The following is a 24,117-nucleotide window of genomic DNA, read 5'->3' as shown; positions in this document are numbered from 1 at the left end:
TCCCGCCTCAGCCCCACCCAGCATGCCCCCCCCTCCCCGGCCCCTGTCTTCTGTTTGCAGATGGAAGGAGCTGGGAAAGGGACCTGCTCAGGCCCCTCACCCCCTGGGATCTTCTGGGGGCACTCTCCTGGGGAGACATCTGGACAGGAGAGGGGGGCCCTGTCTTCTAGCCAGCTCGCTAGATAGAGATCTTTAAACTCAGAGATAATCTGTGCTTTCATTCTGCACGGAAGAGCAGCAGTTGTAGTCACATGGCCGCATAGTCCGGGACTCTTTAAATACAGAGTCCTTCCTTGCAAGCGCCGAGAGTGAGCAGCTCTAGCCTGGGCCAGTGTCTGTGTTCAGACCCCTCACTTGGCTCAACTCTTCCCCGGCATCCTGGTCAGATCTGTCCATGAGAGAACGCCCACGGTGCCCAGCCCAGTTAGGCACATAAATACTTGATGGGATTCATGAACATGGATCTTCTAGCTCCTCTAGCCTCCCTTCCGGAGCCACAGTGGGAGGGTCTAAATTGCTCATATGTATGTTCGGTCAAACCACCTCCCCATTTGATAGCTGAGGAGACGGAGGACCATGGATGGGGAAGATGGTTGCCCAGAGTGACAGGCAGCAGAGGTCTCCTGGTGCCTGGACCACTGTCCCCTATTGGCCTGCACTGTGAGGGGATCTGGACCCAGTTTCTGTAGGCGGGGAAGCCTCCTAGCTGAGCAGCCTAGCCCACACCCCCTTCCCCCTGGCCAGGGGCTGGCCAGCATCCTGTGGCTGGCCAGGGGCGGGGAAGGCCTAGGGCCAGTGCCCCTTTGGTGGGCGGGGTCTAGAAGTGGTGGTTCTGCTGGAACCAAGAGCCTACCCAGCGCCTGTCCTCTCTGGGGGAATTGCCACCCCAAACAGCCCCAGTGGACGTTTTTGAAGCTACAATGGTCAACTCATAACTTTAGGATTCAGAGGTCTGGTCCTAAGGGACGCACCTCTAGCCCCAGCCTCACATACAATCGAGCAGTGGCTTTAGTGCTCTATCAATCAGCCCAGGAGGCAAGGGTCAGGCCCTTCCCGGCCAGCAGGAGCGGGCCCTTCCTCTCCACAGCCTGGCCTACTGCTGGCAGACGCTGCAAACGGAGTGGAGGTCCTGGCTGGCTGTCCCAGGGGAGGCTTCAGAGTTATCGGCAGGGGACAGGGGGCAAGGGGCTTCTGAGAGGAGTATGGGCCACCGGTGAGAGGGAAAGGCTGGTTTGGGAAGGGGCCAGTCCCTTCTTCAGACCCAGGTAGTAGGCAAGCAGGGGGTGTCACCATTCTGTGCACTTCTTGGCCTGACCTCAAGCACATATTCATTCAACAAATATTTATTAAGCGCCTATTTGTGCAAGGCACTTCCGGAGAGGGTGGCCTGCAGCCCAGGCCACTCCCACCCACCCCCAGCTGCCGGCTGGTCACCCCCCAGGAGATTGGCCTGCACCCACTGCAGACCACCAGGCTCCACTGCAGCCGTGCCCTCTCGCCTGCCTCACCCCTCCCCGTCCAGCCAGGCGCTACACGCAGAGGGCACAGCCACACTTGGTGGGCTTCTCCACCTCCTCGGCAAAAGAGGTCCCGTCGCTGCACTCAAAGGTGAACTTCCTCCGTTTCAGCCGCAGGCCCTGGCAGCAGCCCTGACCCAGGCATGAGCCCCGGCATTCCACCCAAGACAGCGGGCGCGTGGTCTGGCAGATGGCATAGCCCCTCTGGACCTGGTGAAAGTCCCGGACAGGGTCCCCCCGGCACTCGGACTCTGGATAGGACAGACACCAAGAGAAAGCCTCAGGGCACACCCATGGGCCAGCGCTGGCCCCGGGGAGGCTGGGGGAGGCGCGTCCAAGGACCAGGTCCTCTGGGTCCTCTAGCGCTTAGACTCCACCTCTGACCCCACCCGACATGCACATGCACAGGCTTCCTCCTGGGCCCAGGGTCCAGTCAGTAGGAAGAATGTTCTAGCTGCCAGGTAAGTGGGCTCTCTGGAGGAGTGCAAGAGGAGGCTGGAGACTGGGAAGGCAAGAACAATAGAGAAGGAATTTGTGCCAGGAGCAGGGGCCTAGGGGCCCCTGAAGGTGCTTGAGTTCTGGACTTCTCCTGCTTCCCTCTGCGTAGCCTCAGCATTCTCAGTCCCAGCAGAAGCATCCTGGTTACTTGGGCCAGGGAGGGCCTGGGAAAGAGTTCTCAACCCTCAGACTTCCTGCTGCTCCCTGGGGCCCAAGGTGATGGGGCCAAGATGTGGAGATTTGGGCAGGGGCTGTTACCCTGGGCAGTCCCTTCTGTAAGGAGAGACCCCAGCCAGAAGGGGCACTTGCCCTGGATAAGGGGGCTTCAGGGCAAGCTGAACCATTGGTCTGGGGATGGGGCTCAGAGCCCAGAGGGTAGGGGGTACTACAGCCCCACAGCAGCCCAATGTGCGGGGGAGGGGGCACAGGGGATGCCAGGGTTTGGAGGAGGAAAAGTCAAGTCACTAAGGCAAGTTGGGGGGAGGGGCCCTGGAGAGGGCATGTCAGGAGGGGGGGCCCTGACCTTGCTCACACAGCTCGCCCGAAAAGCCAGGGTCACACACACAGTGTGCCCCCTTGGTGGCCAAGGCCTGGCAGTGGCCATGCAGGCACTGCAGGCCCCCGCAGGGGTCTACAGGTGCCCCAGCCTGGTTGCACAGAGCTCCCGAGTACCCATCCTGGCACTGGCAGCTGTAGGAGAGAGCATCGAGGGGCACACATTTCCCGTGGACACACCTGGAGGGGACAGAGAAAAGGTACTGTGAGAAGAGGCTGGAGCCAATCCAATCCCAGGGTACCCACACCCCCAGCCTTGGCATCAGGGGATGTTCTTCTGTTTCCCAAATTGAAACAAAGGGAGAAAAATGTGATTCTGTAGTCCTAGGGACCTCTTCCAGTTAATAAAAACTGAAAACTAGAAAAACAAAAAAACAAAAAAAACCCTGTGCCAGGCCCCATGTTCCAGTTTGGGGTTTTAAAAATGCAGTCCATGCAGCAGCCCTCAACATGTGGAAAGGAACGGGCAGGGGGTAAGGGCTCCCCGAACCCAGCTCAGGCTCACTTGTGGCCATGGCAGGGGCCGTCAGCCGGCTGGTCACAGTGTAGGCCCCCCCAGCCAGCCTCACAATGGCATACAGGCCCAGGGGTGGCATTGGGCTGGCAGATGCCATGCAGGCAGTAGAGCTTTCGGCAGGGCTCGCAGCCGGGCACCACTCCGGGCTTCATCCGCGTCTTGGTGAAGTCCTGCAGTTCGTTGTTAATGTACAGGTTTCGGATGCAACCGTGGAAACTGGTGCCATTGAGGATCTGCCACAGGCGGAAGGCAGCCGAGTTCACATCCACTGGCATCCCTTGAGTGGGTAGGAAGGAGCAGAGTTGGGCTGAGTCAAGCTCAAACCATGCCTGACTCTCACCGCCCTCGGTCCACTGGGCATCTGCACGGTGTTCCCTCCCACCCTCGGCCTCTGTTTTGCAACCCTGCCAAGATCCTTTGCCACCTTGGAGGGTCCAGACTCCTTTCCCAGGAAAAAAAAGGGAAAGCCGGTTCCCTCAATGACCAGAACGCGGAGGTGCCAGGCCTGGCAGTGGCCAGCTGACAAATGAAGCTCTGGGTGCCTAAAGTCTGTCTGCCCCCACCCAGGACTCCTTCCTGCCCTCTGGGACACCAGGTTTTACCTCCCAGAGACTCCAAAAGCAGCAAAGGACCTGGGCCTGGAACTAATGTGTACGCCACTTTGTCACCTGCTGTTGAGGTCACAGCAGCCCTCTGAGGGAGTAGTAGCTCAACCCCTGAAGTTGTAGGACTAACCAACAGCAGAGCCGGCAGTAGAGCCCGGGGCTCTCTCCTCCACACCTGCCCAAAGTCTCACCAAGACCCTCTGCAGCACTGAGAAAGCCCCATTATTGCAGAAACCTGACTTGTCCGGACCCGGACATGTTGGCGGGTGGCAGGCGGGGGCATTTAGCCTGCAAAGCATGTAAAGCCAGCCAGGAGGTCCCCAGCTAATGCAGACTCCTGCTGGGCGCCTGGGCCTCTCGTAGCAGCTCCAAGACTGAATGCCTGACAAGCCCCTTCTGGCCCAAAGCCAAGAGGAAAAGTGCCCGCTTTGGGAGACAACTGGGAAAGTTCCAGACTCGTGCCAAGGCCAGGCCTCAGACCTAACCTTAGCACCCATCTTTTTTGGTTGGTCTGGGCTTGACAGACAACAGCCTGGGCTCCAGGCTGGGAAGGACAACCCCCAGCAGCTTGAAATCCTCCTGTCATCCAGTGGCCTGGGCACCAGCTCTCCTGGGGAGACTCAGGCCCGAGAGCAACACAGGCCCCACCTGGAGGTTGTCACACATCGCCTGATGGGGAGGCCTGGGGAGAGCCAGCCGCAGCATCTACCTGGGCCCGGTCCTCACCTCCCACGTAGAGGGGGGCCTCGCTGTTGAGTGTGTAGTGTTTGCCAAAGTTGTCCATGGTCATGGGACTGCCTCCATCGATGGAGAGATTCACCATCTGGTCAAAAGTGACCAGCTCAACGGTGTGGAACTGCCCATCGTTGATCGTCTCGGCACTAGAAGAGAGGGGGTGCCCCCACCCCAGGGAGCGGGCTTCAGCTCGGCCCATCCCTGCCTGGGCCCCTTCCCAGAAAGGCCACTGGTCACCAACTGCTTCCCAAGGAGTAACGTCTGTCAGGGAGGAGACTATGGAGAGTCGGTGGCCTGGGGCCTGCCCTCCCCCCCCACACCGCTCCCCTTCTTGGGACTCCCCAGGAAAGCAGAGCAGTTTGGGGCAGGGGTTTCCCAATTATCCCCCCTCCCCTTCTCACTACAGACCCCCCTGGTGAGGAGGAGGTGGGATAGGGAAGGATGGGTTCACTGCTCAGGCCTCGGCCTCCACCTCAGCTCCAAGATGGGCCCAAATACCGTATCTTCCTACAGGGGCAGCCCAGGCTCTGGGGGTCCGGATAACCACCTGCTCTTGGCCCAGGAGACCCTGAGGGAGGACAGTGGGCATGACGAAGCCTTACCTGTAGATGGCAGAGCTGGGGTAGCTGCCCGGGTCGTAGCTGACACGCACATGACCCTGGTACAGCTCCACTGCGATGTGGTCATTGTCCCCATTGTACAGCAGGATCCCGTTGTCCTCTGCTGTGGAGACCTGAGGGGCAAGGGCACTTTCTCTCCCAGCCCACCCCACCCAGCAGTGGCACAGGCAGGAGGGACAGATTTGGGAGAGGGATGCTGCGTGTAGGGCTGTCTTCCCCTGGCTGCCCATCCTCTAGGGGATGTGGACAGAGGCTAGCAGCCCCTGGTCCAAATCTCATCCACCGCCAGGCTGGCCTGGGCCACAGAGAGAAGGCAGGCAGACCAGCTGAGGCCCGGAAGCTATGTGCAAGGAGGGACAGGTAAGAGACCCGAGGACTACCAGCCTGGAGAGGAAAGTCGGATGGGTCCCGGGTAGCCCATTCCGTGGGCCTCTGCGAACCACAGTGAGGACGAGGGGAGGAGGGCTCTGTAACAGCCATGACCACCCAGACCTGGAAGGAGCCACCAGGAGCTAGCGCCTGTCTCTGAAGCTGTGTGAGCAAGAAGCTGGAGTTGCCTTGGCGGGGCGATCCCTCTGTGAAGCCGTAGGAACCCTGATCCTGCTGGGACCCTCTTCCCCATTTTTTCTGTAAAGAGTCTGACTCCCTGGTCTCATCCATAGGCTGGACCCATCACAGCACCCTATGTCGCCGGACTCAGTGGCAGTCCAGGGACGGGAATGTGACTGAAGGCAGGCCATTGCTGGGGACAGCAGGGTAGACCATGCCACTCTGAGGAGGCACCTCAGGCAGGGGCTGGGAGGGGCTGGTGGATTTTACTGAGCAGCTCGGCTAGCTGTGTTCTTACGGTACAGACAGTGTAGGTGGGAAAGGGGGGATAACGTGGGGGAGAGCATGCTGAGCACGCTGGGAGGCTGAAGGGCCCTGCGCGAAAAGAGGACCGAGAGGGGAAAGAAGTGGCGGCGGGGGAAGAGAACGCAGCTGGAGGGAGAGAGAGATGGCCAAAGAGGGGACGCAGACCTCTATCGTGTGACTTGCATGGTCCTCTCCGTCCCCAAGAAATGTTTGGCAAACAGTGCTGTTCAAGTGGGACTCGCTTTTTGCCCTCCAAACGCTGACGTTCTGAGATGAAATGGCAAAATAAGGGCCCCAGGGACAGGTGGCCAAAGACAGAAGCCCAGAAACTCTGACCATGTCCTAACCCCGTGGGGAAACTTTGATGCAGCCTTCAAGGCTGGATTTCAGGAGTAGGAGAGACCGGATGGTGGGAGAGGAACCAGTCACCCATGAGACCACTTCCAGCCCTGCCCTGAGACTGCTTCTGTGACCCAATAACCTTTCCAGATGTGCTTGACACTCATCCCAAAAGTTTCGACTGACACAGGCTCCTCCCAGTTCTGGGCAGGGATGCCGCTTGATGCCCTGGTCTGAGGCCACAGCCCCCGGACTCCCCTCTGTGGCCGGGCACCCCGGGCACGCACCTGCAGTGTGATGTTGGCCCGTGGCCAGTTCTGCAGATCCGTGAACTGCAGGTAGGTGTCCCGATCCACAAAGTTGACACTGAGCAGCTTCTCACACTCGGGGCCCCCAAAACCTGGAAGGCACTGGCACACGGGCCCACTGCCCTGGTCTACACAGTTGGCCCCATTCTGGCACTCAGTGCCTTCGCAGGGGCTTCTGGGGCCAGGTGGTCGGGGAGGAGTCTCACAGAACTGCCCACTAGAGAGGGAAAAGATCCAGGTCAAAGAAGGGGCAAGGCAACATCTTTCTCTACCACAGTCCTGGAGAGAAACTCACCATGTTGGGAAACTGAATCCTTAAAGCAACAGAAGATGCTCCTAATGAACACTCCCCTCCCCCCTCAGAACTACAAGCCAGAAGGATAGAGAAACAGGTGTGGTTCCCAGACCAGCATCACAGGTATCACCTGGGCATTAGTCAGAAAAGGAAAACCTAAATCTGCTCCTTAACAAGATCACATGCACATTAAAGTTTGAGAAGTGCTCACGGCACGTGGAAGTTACATCTGCTAGCAAATTTTACTGTTACCCATTTTACAGAAAACAGACTCAAGCAAAAGAGAGGAGACTCAAATTACTAAAGTAAAGAAATTCAAGAGGTGACATTACTTTTAGCAGGTAGTTCTGACACTCCATACATCCTATAGCTTCAGGATTCACAAGAGCCCAAAGTGGAAACAACTCAAATGCCGGTCAGCGGATGAATGGGTACACAAGTGTGGTCTGTTCATACAGTGGAACACTATTTGGCCACAAAAAGGAATTAAGTTCCAATACCTGCTCCCACATGGATGAACCTCAAAGACCTGATGCTAAGTGAAAGAAGCCAGTCACAAAGGACCACAGAGTGTAGGATTCCATTTGTATGAACTACTCAGGAGAAGGAGCCTTACTGACAGATACTAGATTGGCTGCCTGGAGCGGAGATGGGGGGTGGGGTGACAGATGAGAGGTATGGAGTTTCTTTCTGGAGTAATGAAAACATTCTAAAATTGACGATGGTTAATGTGTGCAAAATTTGGGTAATATAGTACAAGTCACTGAATTATATACTGAAGCTGGGTGAATTAGATCTTAAAACCATAAAAAAAAAAAAAAAAAAAAGACCCAAGCAGAGCATGGAAGGTGGGTGGCCACCCACCCTCAACCTTTCAGAGAAGTTGGGCTGCGAAGGTAAATGACCTTTATGCCAGGACAGGTCTGCAGAGGTTTTGCTGGGCAGGTATGTGGTGGGCACTGGCCGGTAATCTGTACCCACCGCCCCCTCCCTCCACCAGTTTAGAGTCCCTGTACCTATGATCTGAGTAATTAGGGAACTTTCCCAAGGCCACGCAGCTGGGGGTGGCATAGCCATGGTTAAAACCCCAGGATCCAACTTCCAGGCCCTGACCCTGGCTCCCTCCTGCCAGCCCAGCGGGAGGCTAGAAGGCCTCAGGCACCCGGGGCACAGCAGGACGGCTCACCTGTAGCCCTCAGCACAGAGGCAGGAGTAGCTGCTGACGCCATCCACGCACTGGGCCCCGTGCTGGCAGCGGTGGTCCCTGCAGTCATCCTGGTTCTCACTGCAGTTGTTTCCTGTGTAACCTGGGGCACACTCACACCTGGGGGCAGGTGGGGGCGGTCAGGGGACCGTAGGGCCCAGGGGCTGGGTGTATGTGACAGAGAATCTCAAGGCCTGTGCGTCTGTGGGACACTCAGGAGACCCAACAGAGCTCCGGCGAGAAAGATGCCCCCCCAGCCCATCCTGGGACCCTTTTCTAGGATAAGAAGGGAGGCTGTGTGGGCTTCTGGGTGAGGGCAGCTTCCGGGCCGGGAGGATGGACCCCAGGGGCATGAGGAGATGGGGATCCCGTCATGCAGGACTCACCCTGGCCACCAGCAGCGCACCCAAGGCCAGACTTCAGCCCCTCCTCAACCTGCCCAGTTGTCCAGCTGCTCCCCTGCACAAGGCCCTGAATCCTGGGGCTCAGCTAGCCCTCTTCTCCAGCCTCCCCAGCTGCACTGGACCAGCCTCCTGGCCGTCCCCCTGCAGGGCTGGTGCCCCCGCTCAGCCTCGCCCGGCCAGCCCCCAGTCACCTGGGGATCACCCATTTGCCTATCAAACCAGGAGCACACTCCTCCACCTACTTTTCAGCCACAGCCTTTCAAGATGCCCCCGGCCTGTTCCCCCCACATCAGGCCCACCTCTGTGGTCACACTGGTCTCCACTGGCAGCAACCCGCATCCCACCAGCACTTAGCTACCTTCACACCTACTGATTCTGGAACATTCCCCTCTCTCCCTGCCCCAGGACAGCCTGGCCAATACCTCACCTCCTCCAGGAAGCCCCCTAGCTGTCACCAGAGATTTCCTGTTGGAAACTCTTCGAAACTAAACCGCAAACTCCACGGTTCAATCACACAACCTGGCAACCAGCTACCCCTGCCTGGGTGTTTTTACTCATCCCCAGTTTCCAAGCTGTAAGCAACGCCATTCCACCCCAGCGAGTACACGCATGCTCGCACGCCTAAAGCCAATTTCATGCCACAAAACTTCTCCTTACCGTGTAAAGTGGCGTGATGCTCTGGCAGTTTCTCAGTTTTAGTTTTTAATACAAGCCTTGACCCCCACTACTCATCACGCCTCACTACCGGGCCGCAGGCTGCAGTCTGAAAAATGTCTTAGCTGAGCCTCTGCCCACTCGTGTACATTTGCTCTCTCAGTCATTCGGTGACCGGACTGAATACCTGGGCGCAGCAGGGTTACTTCCACCCAACCACAAAGGTGGGACGCTGAGAGACGCGACGCAGCTGCTCTCTGCTCATTTCTCGTGCCGTAAGGGGCTGTCCCAGCCCAAGGTGAGGGACCACGTGCAGTCCTGCTTCATTCCACGCCTGAGGCCCAGCCCCTCTGAGTGGTGGGCACACCCCTTGATCGGCCACAGCTCCTCAGTCTGCCATGCCAACCCCACCCCCCCAGCGGCACCCCACAAGTGCAGCACTGGGCAGCATCTGGATGGGGGTTCCCATGCACCCCTCAACCTCACACTGGACCTCAATAACCCTTGCTTCCTGCCACTGTCCTTGGGTGGCTCCTGCTGGACGGTGGGCTCCCGGAGAGGCTCCACAACCTCCCCCCCCCAACCTGGCCTGAGTGGCTGGGGTTGGAAAGGTTATGTAAGGCCTAAAGCATTACATAACACGTCAGTGGGATCTGGGGGAGCCCCTTAATTACACACATTCACATTACATTTCTGCAGCAAGAAGAGGGACCGTTAAGTAGCCTCGTATCAGCGCAGATCCGGTTTTATTACCAAATACGTTCAGATCAGACCAGATTTTGCTGTCAAACCGGGCTTTTAATTTTCAGAATTTTGGGCATTTTGTCATTGGGGATGAGAAATGGTGGATCTAGAAAGATAATACCATTTATGGAGCACTTATCAGATGTCAGACTTGGAGCTAAGTGCTTCCCACAAATTTGCTTATCTGACCCTTACAAACACCCCAGGAGGAGGCTACTGGGCTGCCCAGTTTGCAGATGAGAAAACAGGCTCAGAGCGGTCAAGGCATCCATTCAGCGTCACGCTGTAAACCCAGTCTGTCTGACCAGAGCTGTGCCCGCCCCCACCCTGAACCCTTGTACAGCCAAGACCAAACCCACTTGACAAAGTAAAGAAATAGAATGGGGAGACCAGAGGGGAGGGGACTTCAAGGCCCATGGCTTTGCCTGGCCCTGGAAATGGGCAACACTCACCTGGGCCCATCTGGAGTACCCACACACTGGGCTCCATGCTGACATGGGTTCAAATCCGGGGAGCAGAAGTCTACCAGCTGCTCACAGGCCCTTCCTGGTGAAAGAATGAGGAGGCAGGAGAGAAGCTGCTCCAATCTCTGCCAGGCAGCTGGCCCAGCAGAAACCTCCCAGACGCTGAGGGAGCACCCCAGCCCTTCCGGCCACAGGAACGGGGCTCAGGGCATGTGCATCCACCTTCCCCTCCCTACAGATGCTGAAATTCCACCACACTTACCCACGTACTGCAGGGGGCACTGGCAGGTGTAGTTGCTCACGCCGTCCACGCAGGTGCCCCCATTGGCACATGTGTGCCCCACACAGTCGTCCGTGTTCACCTCACAGGTTGGTCCTTCAAAGCCGGTGGGACAGGAACACCTGAGGTGGGCAGGGCCAGGACAGCAGCCTTCCTGAGGCAGTGCGGAAGCCTGTGTCCACCCGTGACTGTATCATCCCAGAGCTTTGGTCCTCCGGGCCAGGCCCTTGCCAGGTGCTGGCGTTAGAATGAACAAGACAGCCCTGCACTCCGGGGGCTCACTCCGTCTAGCTGGGGAGACCACGAGGAGACAGGCAACCAGAAGAGAGGCCAGGAGGGGGCCACACTTAGGCTGGGGAGGCGGGGACAAAGAGGCAGGACACCTAGCCCATATGTCAGGGATGAGGTGAGAACAGGGCTGGGGGGTAAACAGGAGTCAGCTCATGAAGGGTCCCGGAGATCAGTGATCTTCCAGCTCGGGGAGCACCTGGGGTTTTCTGAGGACTATGTGGGTCAGAGAGGTCTGAGGAATTAATTTCCAGATCTCCAAGTTCTGCACAAAAGCTTCCCTGAACACACCTATCCAGAGCTCCAGAAAGGCACATTCACCTCTCCCACCTGGAGTCAAAAAGGGACAATTAAGAATATCGAGGTTTCCAAAGTGAATGGACAAATGCTTCCGCAAGTCAGAGGTTCCCGTTCTGCGCGTTAAAAACAACGGAAGGAAGACCTCATGGAATGGGCAGCTGACAGCATTAAGATAATTTCTAGGGGGTGCCCGAGTGGCTCAATCAGTTAATTGTCCCCCTTCTTGGTTTCAGCTGAGGTCATGATCTCACAATCCGTGGGTTCAAGCCCAAGCCCCATGTTGGGCTTTGTACTGACAGAATAGAGCCTGCTTGGGATTCTCTCTCCGTCTCTGTCCCCCTCCCCCTTCTTTCAAAATAAACTTAAATTTAAAAACAAAAATAGTTTTTGATGACAGATCACTCTGGGGTTTTCAGTATATAAACTCGGAAAGGTTTCAAATAATTGAGTGGTGTGCTACAATAAGACTTCTAATCCCAATGATTTATTTGAATAAACTCTTTCTCAGCATCTATAGCCACATGCATACATTGTTGAGAAGGAACCTACTGGATCCCGAGCCCTCATTCTGTCATGGTCACCCTGGGACACGTGAATAAGAAGAGAACACACATAAAAGCTCCACCTATTGTGTGTAATAATTATCAATAAAGTTTTGTAGAGTTATGTGCAGATCAGTTGTGCATTATTGATTATTGTAACGACGACTCTGCAAAAGAGCGCGTTCATCAGAAGCTTATGATGACAAGAAAGAAAAATACTTTAAACTTACATCCCCATGTTGGTGGCAAGGCAGCGTGCTCAGTGAACACTCTCTAGTGTCAGAACAGATCACATTAGAACAAAAAAATGGAGGCGGAGGTGGGGGGTAAAACGGAAACACTAGAGTTCGAAGAGAAAAAGAGGTAAAATGTTTAAGCGGTTTAACAGGAGCTTGCGGGTGTGATTTTTACGTGCAAACTGCTGTGCTGTTCAGATTCCACTGGGAAGTGATAAGAGAGGGAATTAAAAAGGGAGTTCTATTTTTAAATGTTAATAATATTTACAATATCCTGGAAGTTACCTCCCGTGCAATGCAAAGTTTGACTTACAACGAAAGATTCTAGCTGTCAGTCTAAGAATGCGTGAGAGGGGATGGAATTTAAAAAATTTCGTGGGCGCCACGTGAGCAAACAGGTTTGAAGCCCACTGTTTCGGGGCCTCAATCTGGAGGGCTGCTAGCTGTGAAGGGGCTGCCCCCGCTGCACCTGCCCTCCACCTGGCAGGAGCCATCTGAGGGTGCCCTCCCAGCCCCCCACTCTCCACCGATCCTCACCCCGGGAGTCTATCAATGAGGAGGGGGATGGACAGAGCCTAGTGTTAGGTCACCGTTTCCAAGGTGACGACCTGTGAGAGGCTGTTTAGGATTTTGTTTTTCACACCTGCTGATTTAGGTTTGCAGAGACAGGTTTGGCCAATCCTGCTAAGTAGACTCCTTTTCTGAAGAGCAGATGTGTTTGGTTGGCAGTTTATTTTCAGTAACTAAATACTATGTGTTCCTCTGAAAAGCTCTGGGTCCAGGAGGGCTCTGGGAAGATGGGGGGCTCGTGGAGGGGTCCTGGGGGAAAGTAAGGTCAGTGGGGGACTTGCCTGGTGAGCTCAGAGAAGAGTCAGGAGGCCTGGCCCTTCACGGAGTTTCCAAAGTGGGGGAAATGGGCTGCCCAGGTGTGACCCGTATGACCCAGGAGACCATAGCAGGAGGCCCCGGACTTGCTCCCACCACCGGGAAGCCTTTCCCATGCATCTGGGGGGCTGCTTGATACCCAGCTGCTGGCTAGGGGGCCTGCCGTCAGGCCGCACTGGCACAGCAGGCAGACGGTGGACTCCCAATCAGAGGCCTTGGGGTTAGTGGAGATTATAGGGGTTTAAAACAACCCCAGACTTCCCCTTAGCACTGCCCCTGCATATGGCCGTGGCCATGGATTCCCAGTGCCATCAGAAGACCCTTTGGCACCTGGCACGAACAGGGAGGGGCCTGGAGCAGGAGCCCCCGCCCTACCTGCTGCCGTGGCCCTCGGCAGGCCCCGATCCCTCTGGGCAGCGGGGACCTGGGCTGGGCAGGCATGGAGGGGTCTCTAGCACACCCCCACCTCCTCCTCCAACACAGGGAGGCCCAGGCCATCCCACCCAGCAGCTTCCGGCCCCACCGGGCAACTCACGTGAAGCCGGCATCCTCGCCCTCCTGCGGGCGGCAGGTGCCTCCGTTTCCACAGGGGCTGCTGGAACAGCTGTCCAGGGACACCTCGCAGTCACGGCCCTGGGCGGGTGGCGGAGGGGGACGGTGAGTGAGGAGGACCTCAGAGAGGCCCAGGGGCTGGTGTGAGCCAACAGCTCAGCAGCACGCCTCCCTGTCCCGGAATTACCTGTTCGTTCGTTCACTCATTCACTCATTCACTCGCTGGGTCACTGACTAAACATTCCCGCAAGCAGCCACCCTGGGCACTGGGCACTGTGGGCAAAGTGGTGAACAAGACAGCCCAGCCACACCTGACCTTGAACAAACAGCCCTCCTCCTCCCCGGCCCCAGCCTCCCACTCACCTTATAGCCGCTGGAGCAGACACACCGGTACACCTCAAGGGCGTCATTATGGCAAGTGCCCTGGTTCTGGCATGGGCGGGACAAGCAGGGATCACACTTGGCCTGGACAGCCAGCGTGGGGGGACCTGAGGCAGGGAGGAGGCGTTACGGGAGAAGCGGGCAGCACAGCCCTCAGAGACAGTGGTGATGCTCTCGCCCCAAGGAGATTTCAGCCCTCCCTGTATTTCCTCCACGTCGGGTTCACGCCTCCTTCCTAAGCCCACCTCCCGGCCTCTAGACCCTCCTCTATAAAGTAGGGTTAATAACAGCACCTGCCTCAGGGATCATATGGACTAAATAAGCTAATCTGAAAAGTGCTTAACAGGCAGGTGCTGGACTCCCAAGGAGCCCCCACACTGCATCAGGGCAAAGCCGTCAGCGTGAGGGCATCACAATCACTACTACTGAAGTCGGCTCTCGCTCCCCACCAGCACTGTCACAGTGAGCAGAAGACCGAGGGCGGGCACCTTGGCAAGGGGGGGGACACAGCTCTGTGAGAGGCCATGCTTAGGAAGAAAGAGACCCATTTGTCTTTGAGTTGTTTCTCTCCAAGTATGAACAGAGAAGAACCCTCACCTGACAGGCAAGGCCTTCCCGCCCCTTCAGGACCCACTGGTCCCCTTCCCTGAACTTGGAGGTGGATGAGGAGCCAGCCATTCACTTGTGATCTGGGTACCTTGCTATTATGCATGTTCTATTTCAATAAAATTTTTTTAAAAACTTACCAGTGCCAACCCCACCCCATTAAATAAATACTGAGCAAATGTTTCGTTCCCAACAGGCAAGCCCCAGATCGGGCCCCTCGGAACTGTTACCCCTGTAACAGCATCCTTCACAGAAGGTGGCCATTAACCTATGGCTGTCAGTTTCACTTTTGATGGAGGTCTGTGAGCTTGCAGAGGGCAGAGGCTGTGTCCCCAGCTGGCCCCCAGCACACGAAGCTGGGCCCGGGGCAGCCCTCGGCCACCTCCCTCGGCTCAGCTGGGCTCCCAGGCCGTCAGTCCATCAGTCAATCAACCTCTGAATGAGTATTTACAGATGCCCTGGGTGAGGCAGCTTCAGAGCAAAGGGTGAGCAAGTCTCCAATCACACTCAGGTCCCTGAATTTCTGCAAATGTCAGGTGAGCGGCAGCTGGGTCCAGTGGCTCGGGGTTGAAGCTAATTGCTGCGCACAATTCCTACCGTAGGGGGGCCTGAGCGCTCCCGCTGCTGAGAGGCTTGGAGCTTCCAGAAACGCTGCTATTTTTATTTTCCTTACATAACCCCAGGGAGGGATTAAGGCCCTTACAGTCTGAGATTTTCTGCCTGGCTTTTTTTGTTCGTTGTATGTCAGGATTAGAATGGCCATGCTAACAAGCAGCAGGTGCCTCGTTCCTGCCACCTGACTGCCCCCCCTCCCCCAGCCGGTCACACAGGGACACAGGAGCTCCGGGAATGCCCTTCCAGGATTAGGCATGTCCCATGGGCCCCCAGCAGCAGGTGGAGGGATGCAACCCTGTACCCACCACCCCGTTCTTGTACTCCTGACCTCACCTTGGCATTCAAACTTCTTGGCAGGCGTGGTGAGGAGCAGCTTGCCCTCCATGTCCGGGGGCCCAGCACAGCGGGCAATGCCCGGTTCCTTATAGCCGGTCTTCACCCAGCCAGACAGCCAGCGGAGGTGGCAGTCACAGTACAGAGGGTTGGCACCAATGGCCCTGAGTCAGAGAGCAGAGAGAAGCAGGCATCTGTAATGGGGTCAGTCCTTCACCCACTAGACGCACTCAGCCAGGGGCTGGCAAAAATCCTAACAGTCCCCATTACACAAGCCTTTCCTGTGTAGCCAGTGCTTCTCTAAGCACTTACTACGAGTTGGCTTCCAAGTCCTCCTCACAACCCATTCTCCCCATTGCACGCATTGAAACAGGCTCAGAAAGGTTGATAAACTTGCCCAAGAGTGCACAGAGAAAGGCAAGGTGGGATTTGAACTGGTGCTCTTGGGGCCAGAGCCCATCAGTGTATCATCTCCAGAGTGCATGGTGGGAAAGGAGCCGCCATTCACCGCTGGGAGAAACCAGCTGCTTTCCCACAGCTGAGCACCCAATCTCCTCATTAGCCCCACGGTGGAAGCTTTCTTCTCCAGCTCAGACCGCGGGGACTGAGCCTCGCGTGGAATAAGTAATTTCCCTGGGGTCACACAACTAATGGAGGGCGGGCTCTGGATCCAGGGTCTGGATCTGACTCTGAAGCCCATACTCTCTTATTCTCCTTTTCATTTTTAACTGAACAAGGAGCACACGAATGCATTCTCACCGTAAACGACTTTGAAATACCGTGAACAGAAGTCTCCACCTCACATGACATGGTAAACATGCTAAATACTACTGAGCTGTACACACTAAAATGGTTAATTTTATCTTATGTGAATGTCACCCTCATTTTTTTTTCAGAAAGGCACTTTCCTACTACTGATGGGAGAGCACAATGGTAGAACTGTGACGGAGCGAACTTTGTGATATCAGATCACCCATGCAGTTGCCTTTGGACCGAGCAGATCTGTTCCTAGAAGTTTATCTCACAGACACACCTCCACGGGTGTATAAAGGTGTCTGTGCGGTCGGAATGATCACCACCTTGTTTGTAATAGACTGAAATGAACTACAATATACCCACGTTACAAAGAAAAACTGCACCCAGTGTCACTACCAACGTGAGAAGGTCCCACGGTCCCACAGTCACAGGGGTCACAGGGTCACCATGCTCAGGCGTGTAGGCTCCTGCTCCTCTCCCATTTACATGTAAGATTTGTCACAAATTATGTCCATCTACTGCACATCATCACCAAGCAGCTTCCTGTCACCAGGTGGCACGTCTTGGAGATCCTTTAGGTCGGCGTCAGTGGGTCCACCTCTTTCTGTCCAAGTGATCCCTGGCATCCCAAAGTAATGGCCATCTCGTAGCTCACTGAGCAAGTTCCCTGTTGCCAGGCATTCTGGCTGTTCCCACCAGCAGGGAACACTCTCGTCCACGCTCCTTTGTGAGGTGTGAGCATTGCTCTAGAACACGTGCCTAGAAGCAGGCTTCTACCTCGCGGTCGCAGAGGCTGTACGTGCAGGATGTCCACGGCCGCTTCCAGAACAGGGCTGCATCGGCTCACACTCGGCCGCAGCATATGGCCATGCCTGGCCCCTCCCATCCCCGCCCGCCACTGACACCAAACGGCCACTCCGTACTCTTTATCAACCAGCAGCCGACTTCATCGTCTCACTGACTCACAGTGGGAGATTTAGAGATGGGCGAGAGACAGGGCAGGGGAGTGGAGGGGGGACAGTTCCTCGGTCTTCATTTATATCAATATTATTTTGTAAATATCAGTCTGTGTGATGTTAATGAGAATGGGCACATTTATTAAGTAGCAAAGAGCCACCCTGCCCTTTTCTACCTGTCTCTAGGCAGCAGGGAGCCAGGTGGGTCCCCCGAGAGATACGCTAGGTCTGATGGAAGCAGCAGCAGCCCTGAGCAAGAGCTCCCCAAAATAGCACAGCTGGTGACTGTGCAGTCTTACCAAGAGGCTGAGCGAGGCCTGGGCTCAGGCCCCGGAGCAGCTGTTCACTGCTCGGTGACCTTGGGCAGCCCGCCTTACATCTCTGGGGCTCGCTTTACAGCTCCATAAAGAGCCTGCAATCTGGAGGGGGGCAGAAAGACAAGCACAAATAACCTAAAATGGGCACCGAGGGAATAAGGCAGCGGGGAGCCAGTTCAACCTCGGCGTGTGTTTAATTTTTTCTGTCCTGATTTGCTGACAACATCATCCCGGCTTGTGGGACGGGAGAGACACTTTGCCTTTGCCACTGAACAGAGCCAGGGCTGCTCAGAGGTAGAGGAAGCTTGGACGCCTTGATTTTGTGAAGCTGCAGTGTGTTAACAGTAACAACAAAGGCTTTAAAAAAAAATAAAAACAAGAATACAAAAAATGTGCTATAAAATGTTTACATTAATCCGATGAATGTTTTTCACATAAAAAGTGCAAGGTAATGTGATTATGTTATTCAAGGGGTAAATGCAGAAGTTATTTTAAAATATGTTTTGTAGTGCACTGCAGGGGTATGGTCTGGTAAGGAGCCACGAGTTTAAGGTTTATTGTGAATGAGTTTTTTCAATCCTGTAGCTCATCTCGTGGCCGAGGCCACTGTGACCGTGGACGCCTTGACAGGCCAGGATTGCCACGATTCCATCCCCAGATAGCCCTCCCTCAATAAATGGCCGCAAAACTGCACCTCGAATCCAAGTGTCCCTTTCCAACTCTTTACATTAAGACAGTAATAAAGGGGGCGCCCCAGTGACTCAGTCAGTTAAGCGTCTGACTTTGGCTCAGGTCATGATTTCGCGGTTCATGAGTTCGAGCCCTGCATCGGGCTCTCTGCTGACAGCTCAGAGCCTGGAGCCTGCTTCAGATTCTGGTCTCCCTCTCTCTCTGTTCCTCCCCCTCTTGCGCTCTGTCTCTCTCTCTTTCAAAAATAAATAAAGATTCAAAATTTAAAAAAATAAAACAGTAATAAAGAATAATAGAAAGCACCAAAGTCCATGGAAAGCTATTCAAGAGTAAATTCTGGTGTGGCCAACACAGTTTCCTTGTTTCTGTAGAGAGCAGACTCAGAGCCACACCTGAATTCAACCTTTCACACCTTGGTTTGCCCAGAGGCTGGGGTTTTGAGACCGTTTCAGTGGTTCTTTCTACAACTTCACTCTCACCTGGGGATGCTTTTCCCACCGAGGGTGAGTGCCAGCTCAGTGGGGCGTGGCAAGTGGCAGGCCACGCTGGGTGAGACACCCAGGCACTTGCCAATCCAGAAGGACCATGGGTTCAGGTTTACACCCTGGCGAGAGTATAAATACTCCTGTGTTGATCTTCGGTGTATCTTGGAAACAGTTGAAATGGTAGGTACTCGGGGTGTTCATGCCAAGGCCCCACTGGTCATTAACGTGACCGGGACCAAAATAGCTTTCCCATGGCTGCTTCCCAGAGCCGCCAACTGTAGAGTTTAGCACATGCTGAAACCTCCACATCTCCCTCACCTGGGTTGTACGCCCTCCACCCATCCTCCTCTCGGGCAGTCGATTTGTGCACATCACTGTCTCCTGCTACACGGAGGCTTCCCGAGAGCAGGAACCACAATCCTCTGCTGTGCCGACATTGGCAGGCACCCCGTGAACGGCTGTGAATGAACACCAGCCTATGAGCATGAGGAACGCACAAAGCATGGTGTGAAAGCAAACGAAATTCAAAAAGAAAAGGATCCTCCGTCATCCCAGAAATGTAACCAATTTGATTTTTGTGCATTCCCTTCCAGCTCTTGTGTTTGCACATGTACATCAGTGAAATCGGCGTATACAGTCTTCTTTATCCTGTGTTTTCATCAAATAACAAATTACAGTGCCATAATTATAATTAACTACTTGCTATTCTGTCCTATGGGCATAGTATGATCTATCGAATCATTCCATATTTACTTTTTTTGTTTAATGTTTTTATTTCTGAGAGAGAGAGAGAAAGACAGACAGTGTGAGTAGGGGAGAGGCAGAGAGAGAGGAGACACAGAATCTGAAGCAGGCTCCAGGCTCTGAGCTAGCTGTCAACACAGAGCCCGATGCGGGGCTTGAACCCACAAACTGTGATATCATGACCTGAGCCTAAGTCAGACATTTAACCGACTGAGCCACCCAGGCATCCCATATTTACTTTTTAAAGTTGTTTATTTATTGATTTTATTTTGAGGGAGAAAGAGGGCACGTGCTTGAACAAGGGAGGGGCAGAGAGAATGGGAGACAGAAAGAATCCCAAGCAGGTTCCACGCTGTCAGGGCAGGGCCCGACATGGGGCTCTATCACACGAACCGCGAGATCATGACCTGAGCTGAAATCAACAGTTGGATATTTAACCGGCTGAACCACCCAGGCGCCCCATCATATTTACTTCTCAGAAAATTCTTAATGAATTCAGAATCTAGCTTCCCAGCACGCAGTAAATCAGAGGCAACAAAATGCCAGATTATAGAAATGAAGAATGATGTTGGGGAACCTTGGCATAGGATCTGGCACACCATGAATATTTGTTGATGAAGAGATGGATGGATGGATAGCTGGACAGACAAATGGATGAAGGATTCGCTAACTGCAAAGTAAATATAAAAGTGAACCGCAGCAGAGTGAGCCCAGAGCAGTGTGAACACTCAGTCACTGTGGCACATGGACCACAGTGGACCTTAGCAATAACCTTGGTGCAGGCAAGGAAATGAGTTGTCTGGGATCCCCCTGCAAGCCAATGACAGAACAAGGACCTATCACCACACGTTGGGACTCCTGAACTTCAAGGGGCCTGAACGTGGCGGACCTCAGCCTCCACTGCACCTGCCCACCCCGTCTCCTGCATATTGCTAGTGCAGGAGAGGCGAGAGGGCTGGCAAGAGTCACAGGAGGAACAGAGGGCACTGCAGGACCAGGGACTCCGGATGCTAACTCTCGGGCGAGCCCTGACTCATTGCAGAGCTGTGGGTGCCTCCTCCCGCTGCAGATGGCGCGCAGCCTTTGTGACACCCAGACAGAATGCGGTGAGTCTATGCCATCCTGGTACCATTCCCTGACTCCTTGCAAGTGCTTGAGAGATACTTATAGAACAGCTACGGCTCTCCTGTGCAGCGCAGATGGTGGGTACATGTGTGCACATACATGTGTCATCTGTACTGCACGTGTGCACACACCTGAACCCAAGCACTCACATGAGTCCCGGGCTGCTGCCTAGTTCCAGTTGAGTCCCTGGTTATGAAGCGCAGACCTTATTCGTGACACTGCTTCACTGGAAGGTTTCTTTCACACAGATGCTGTCTTCTAGAGAGACGGGCTTGGATGCAGGGAACAAATACATCTAAGCCACATTGCAATGCCCTGTTCTACAATTACCACTTAACGGATCTTTACCTACTGGTTTATTTCTTACAGACTGGATCTGTATTGGCTTGATGTCATTATTCTCCTAAAGAAAGTCAGAATCGATAGATAGGCGTGGTTCCATAGTTGTTTGGCAGCTCTGGTGTTTTGTTTGTAGAAAACATGTTGTGTGTTCCCGCTTCCCGCTTGAAAACCAAAGCCTCTAGATTTTGAGCCAGAGTCAAAATCAGATTGTACTTGGATACTGTTCGGTTTTCATCAGGAAGGAGGAAGGGTATTCAACCGCACGTTTAAGCCCTGAGTATAAGAGAAACACGAAGGGGAAATCCAAAGGCAAGAAAGGTGGACCAGACTCTTGAAGAGGCCTTGCCTGGCCAGGGTGGGGGGAGGGAAGGAGCTAAAGCAGACCCTTGTCATAGCCCAAAGACAAGCACAAACGCTCTTTGGAGAGATGTGTCTCTCATTCAGGTTCTCAGAGTTCCAAACATCCGCAAAATCTGAGCTCACAACACTAACTACCAAACACAGATGGAAGCAAGCCCTGTCGAATAGGAGCCATCGAGAGCAGTGAACCACACAGCCCTGCCAGCCTTTGTCTTGAGTCCCATCTCTGGCCAGGCTCCCTCCTGCCTCATCTAAGCAGCCAGCCTCCACATGCCCCCATGGCTTTGCGGGAGTTTTCTACGACTTAATTCTCCACAGTTCCCTTCTATCTGTCACATCAAGTCAGAACTCTTTAGCATGACACAAAAGGGCCTTCACAGTGGAATTCAATGTTCCTTTCCAGATTCATCTCTCCCGACCCCACACTTCTTGCCCAACCAAACCCCCTGTATCCTGGGCTGGACAACCCAGCATCTCTGAATGTGTCATTTACTTTTTTGCCTTCTCGCCTCTGCAGCTGCTGTTCCCTCCTCCTAGAATGTCTTCCCCCATCTTCTCCAAATGGCAAAAGTGTGCAGTGTGCAGCTCAGCGGCATCGATGAACACTCACAATGTTGTGCAGCCATCACCGCTCTCTGGCTCTAAAACTCTTCATCACCCCAAACAGAAGCTTTGTACCCACTGAACCCAAATCCCCATTTCCCCTGCTCCCAGCACCTGCCGGCCATCATTTTCGTCTCTGTGGCTATGGATTGACTCTCCTATACCTCGTGCCGGTGGAATCCTACAATACTTGTCCTGTAATGTCTGGGTTAGTTCACTTCACTTGTTTGCAAGGTTCGTCCATTTGTAGCAGGGTTTCATTTCTTTTTAAGTCTGAATAAGATCCCAGTGTTGGGGGGGGGGGCCGGGTGGCTCAGTTGGTTAAGTGTCTGACTCCAGCTCAGGTCATGAACTCACGGTTGGTGAGTTTGAGCCCCACATCAGGCTCTGTGCTCTCAGCACAGAGCCCACTTCAGATCCTCTGTGCCCCCTCTCTCTCTGCCTGTATCCTGCTCATTCTCTCTCTCTCAAAATAAATAAACTTTATAATTTTAAAAATAGATCTCATTGTATGTCTATATCATATTGCCCACTTATCCATTGATGGACACTTGAGTTGTTTGTGCTTTTTGGCTATTGTGTGAATAATGCTGCTATGAACACAGGTGCACAAGTATCTGTTTTCAATTTTATTTGTTTGTGTTTGTTTGTTTAGAGCATGAGTGAGGGAGGAGTAGCAGGAGAGGGAGAGAGACATGGGCTCAATCTCATGACTGGAAGATCATGATCTGAACCAAAATCAAGAGTCAGACGCTTAACCGACTGAGCCACCTAGGCGCACCCAGTATCTGTTTGCAGTATCTGCTTTCACTTATTTGGGGTATACACTTAGAAGTAGAATTGCTGGGTCAGAGGGTAATTCCACATTTACCCATTAGAGGAATTGGGCATACTGCTTTTTAAAAATCTGCATGGTATTGCCAGCTACATGGTTTTGGAAGCAATCCTACATCTCATTATACCACTTCTTGGGGGGGCAGTAAATTTCCAGAGCTTATTCCCCACCCTGCAGAGACAGAGGCCCAAGAGTAGTGTCATGCTTAAGAGCATGGGCCTTCGAGACTCCAGCCCCTCCCACCTATGCAACTTTGGGCAAGTTCCTCACACTTTCTGGGCCTGTTTCTTCATGTGTGGGACAGGAATAACTGTGCCTAGGCTGTAGGGTTGCTGTGAGGACTACATTTGCTGATGCAGTCAATAAACGGCCATCACTTCTGTTATTATTGTGTAGGAAGAACTGTTCTCAAATTCTATTGCTGTGACTGAAGAAACACTGAAGTGTAAGAGTCTGAGATGGGGAGTATCTGAAGTTCACAAGCTAAATTCGTTTCAGGGCAAAGCCCACAAACTTTGTCAGTCACAGAAGATGGGGAGGGGGGGGGTGTTTCTTGGAATACAAGTTCTTTTTAAATCCAAAGTGGCCTGAGAACTGGGCCGGGGTTACTTACAGGTGAGACAGGGAGGTCACGTCTGTGAAGATGCCTTCTTGGAGGGTGGAGATGTCATTGCCATGCAGGGACCTGAGGAGAGAAGAGGCTGTCGGTGCCTCATCCAGGGACAGAGACTCGAGAACTGAAGGGGTGTGTCATGCTTACCCTTGGGTCTCAGTCAATGCCAGAGGGAGCTGGCGCCCTCGCAGAGACCCTGCCCTGCCCTGCTGGCCGCTGGCATGGGAGAGGGAGCCCCTCATAATCCAAGCGGAAGCCTTGTGCCTCAGCCCTTATCCAGGACTTGTTTTGCCATCAAAGCACCGTTTCCATTGACATGACAAATGGAACACGTGTGGCCCTGTGTCCTCTCTCACTTGGTCAGCAAGTTTGGAGGGTGGGGGGGCGGTGGTAAGCTCCTTGGTAAAAAAGTTACTACGGCAAGCCATAGGCTGGGGGTAAAGAACATCCCCATGCCCAGGCAGGGCTGCCAGAGGCTTCGCGCAGATACCCGACTGGCCTTTGTAACAGGCGTGACCGAGGGCTTTGATCACAGGGCAAAAACCTCCCAGTGGGAATTCTTAGAAAAGGCTCACAAATCTCTTGCCGACAACCTCCACCGGAACCGGAAACTCACATGCAAACAAGAGGCATCTTGGATGCCCCCGCCTCCCACTGCTCCCACAAAACACAGAGTGGGGCAGACAGCAACTCCCATTTCTCAGAGTGTTCCATTCATTCTTCAGCCTCCATGAGGGCCTTGAATGAAAACGGACAGGCCTCCCATCTTTGGATACTACTGGCCCTGCTGGGGCCACAGACATGGAGACATTTCTGCCCACCAGGTGGGCGGCACGGCCCTCTGTGGGTCGGGTCTCCTTGGAGGAGTGAAGAGCGGGGAGACTTACAGCAGCCGCAGGGAGCGCAGCCCCTGGAAGGCCAGAGGCGGGATGCACTGGAGGGCGTTGTAGCTGAGTATC

The 24,117-nt window shown here is 54.2% G+C and overlaps 1 protein-coding gene across 1 annotated transcript in view; it reads right to left on the bottom strand.

The window, feature by feature from the left end:
* Positions 1-46: 46 nt before the first annotated feature.
* SLIT1 (slit guidance ligand 1) overlaps positions 47-24,117 on the bottom strand; it is a 175,169-nt gene continuing 151,098 nt past the window's right edge. The window contains exons 25-38 of the mRNA XM_077780329.1: positions 24,046-24,117; positions 23,159-23,230; positions 15,333-15,496; positions 13,761-13,885; positions 13,381-13,478; positions 10,577-10,716; positions 10,303-10,396; positions 8,031-8,168; positions 6,529-6,766; positions 5,030-5,160; positions 4,419-4,573; positions 3,076-3,364; positions 2,539-2,750; positions 47-1,768 (exon numbers count right to left, since the gene is read on the bottom strand). Coding sequence (XP_077636455.1) covers positions 1,530-1,768; positions 2,539-2,750; positions 3,076-3,364; positions 4,419-4,573; positions 5,030-5,160; positions 6,529-6,766; positions 8,031-8,168; positions 10,303-10,396; positions 10,577-10,716; positions 13,381-13,478; positions 13,761-13,885; positions 15,333-15,496; positions 23,159-23,230; positions 24,046-24,117 — 2,167 coding nt within the window. The 3' untranslated portion in view covers positions 47-1,529. The remainder of the gene's footprint in view (positions 1,769-2,538; positions 2,751-3,075; positions 3,365-4,418; positions 4,574-5,029; positions 5,161-6,528; positions 6,767-8,030; positions 8,169-10,302; positions 10,397-10,576; positions 10,717-13,380; positions 13,479-13,760; positions 13,886-15,332; positions 15,497-23,158; positions 23,231-24,045) is intronic.

Source organism: Crocuta crocuta, unplaced genomic scaffold (genome assembly GCF_008692635.1).
Source record: "Crocuta crocuta isolate KB4526 unplaced genomic scaffold, BGI_CrCroc_1.0 scaffold170, whole genome shotgun sequence".
Taxonomy (NCBI): domain Eukaryota; kingdom Metazoa; phylum Chordata; class Mammalia; order Carnivora; family Hyaenidae; genus Crocuta; species Crocuta crocuta.
This window is presented reverse-complemented; position numbering and strand designations above follow the sequence as displayed.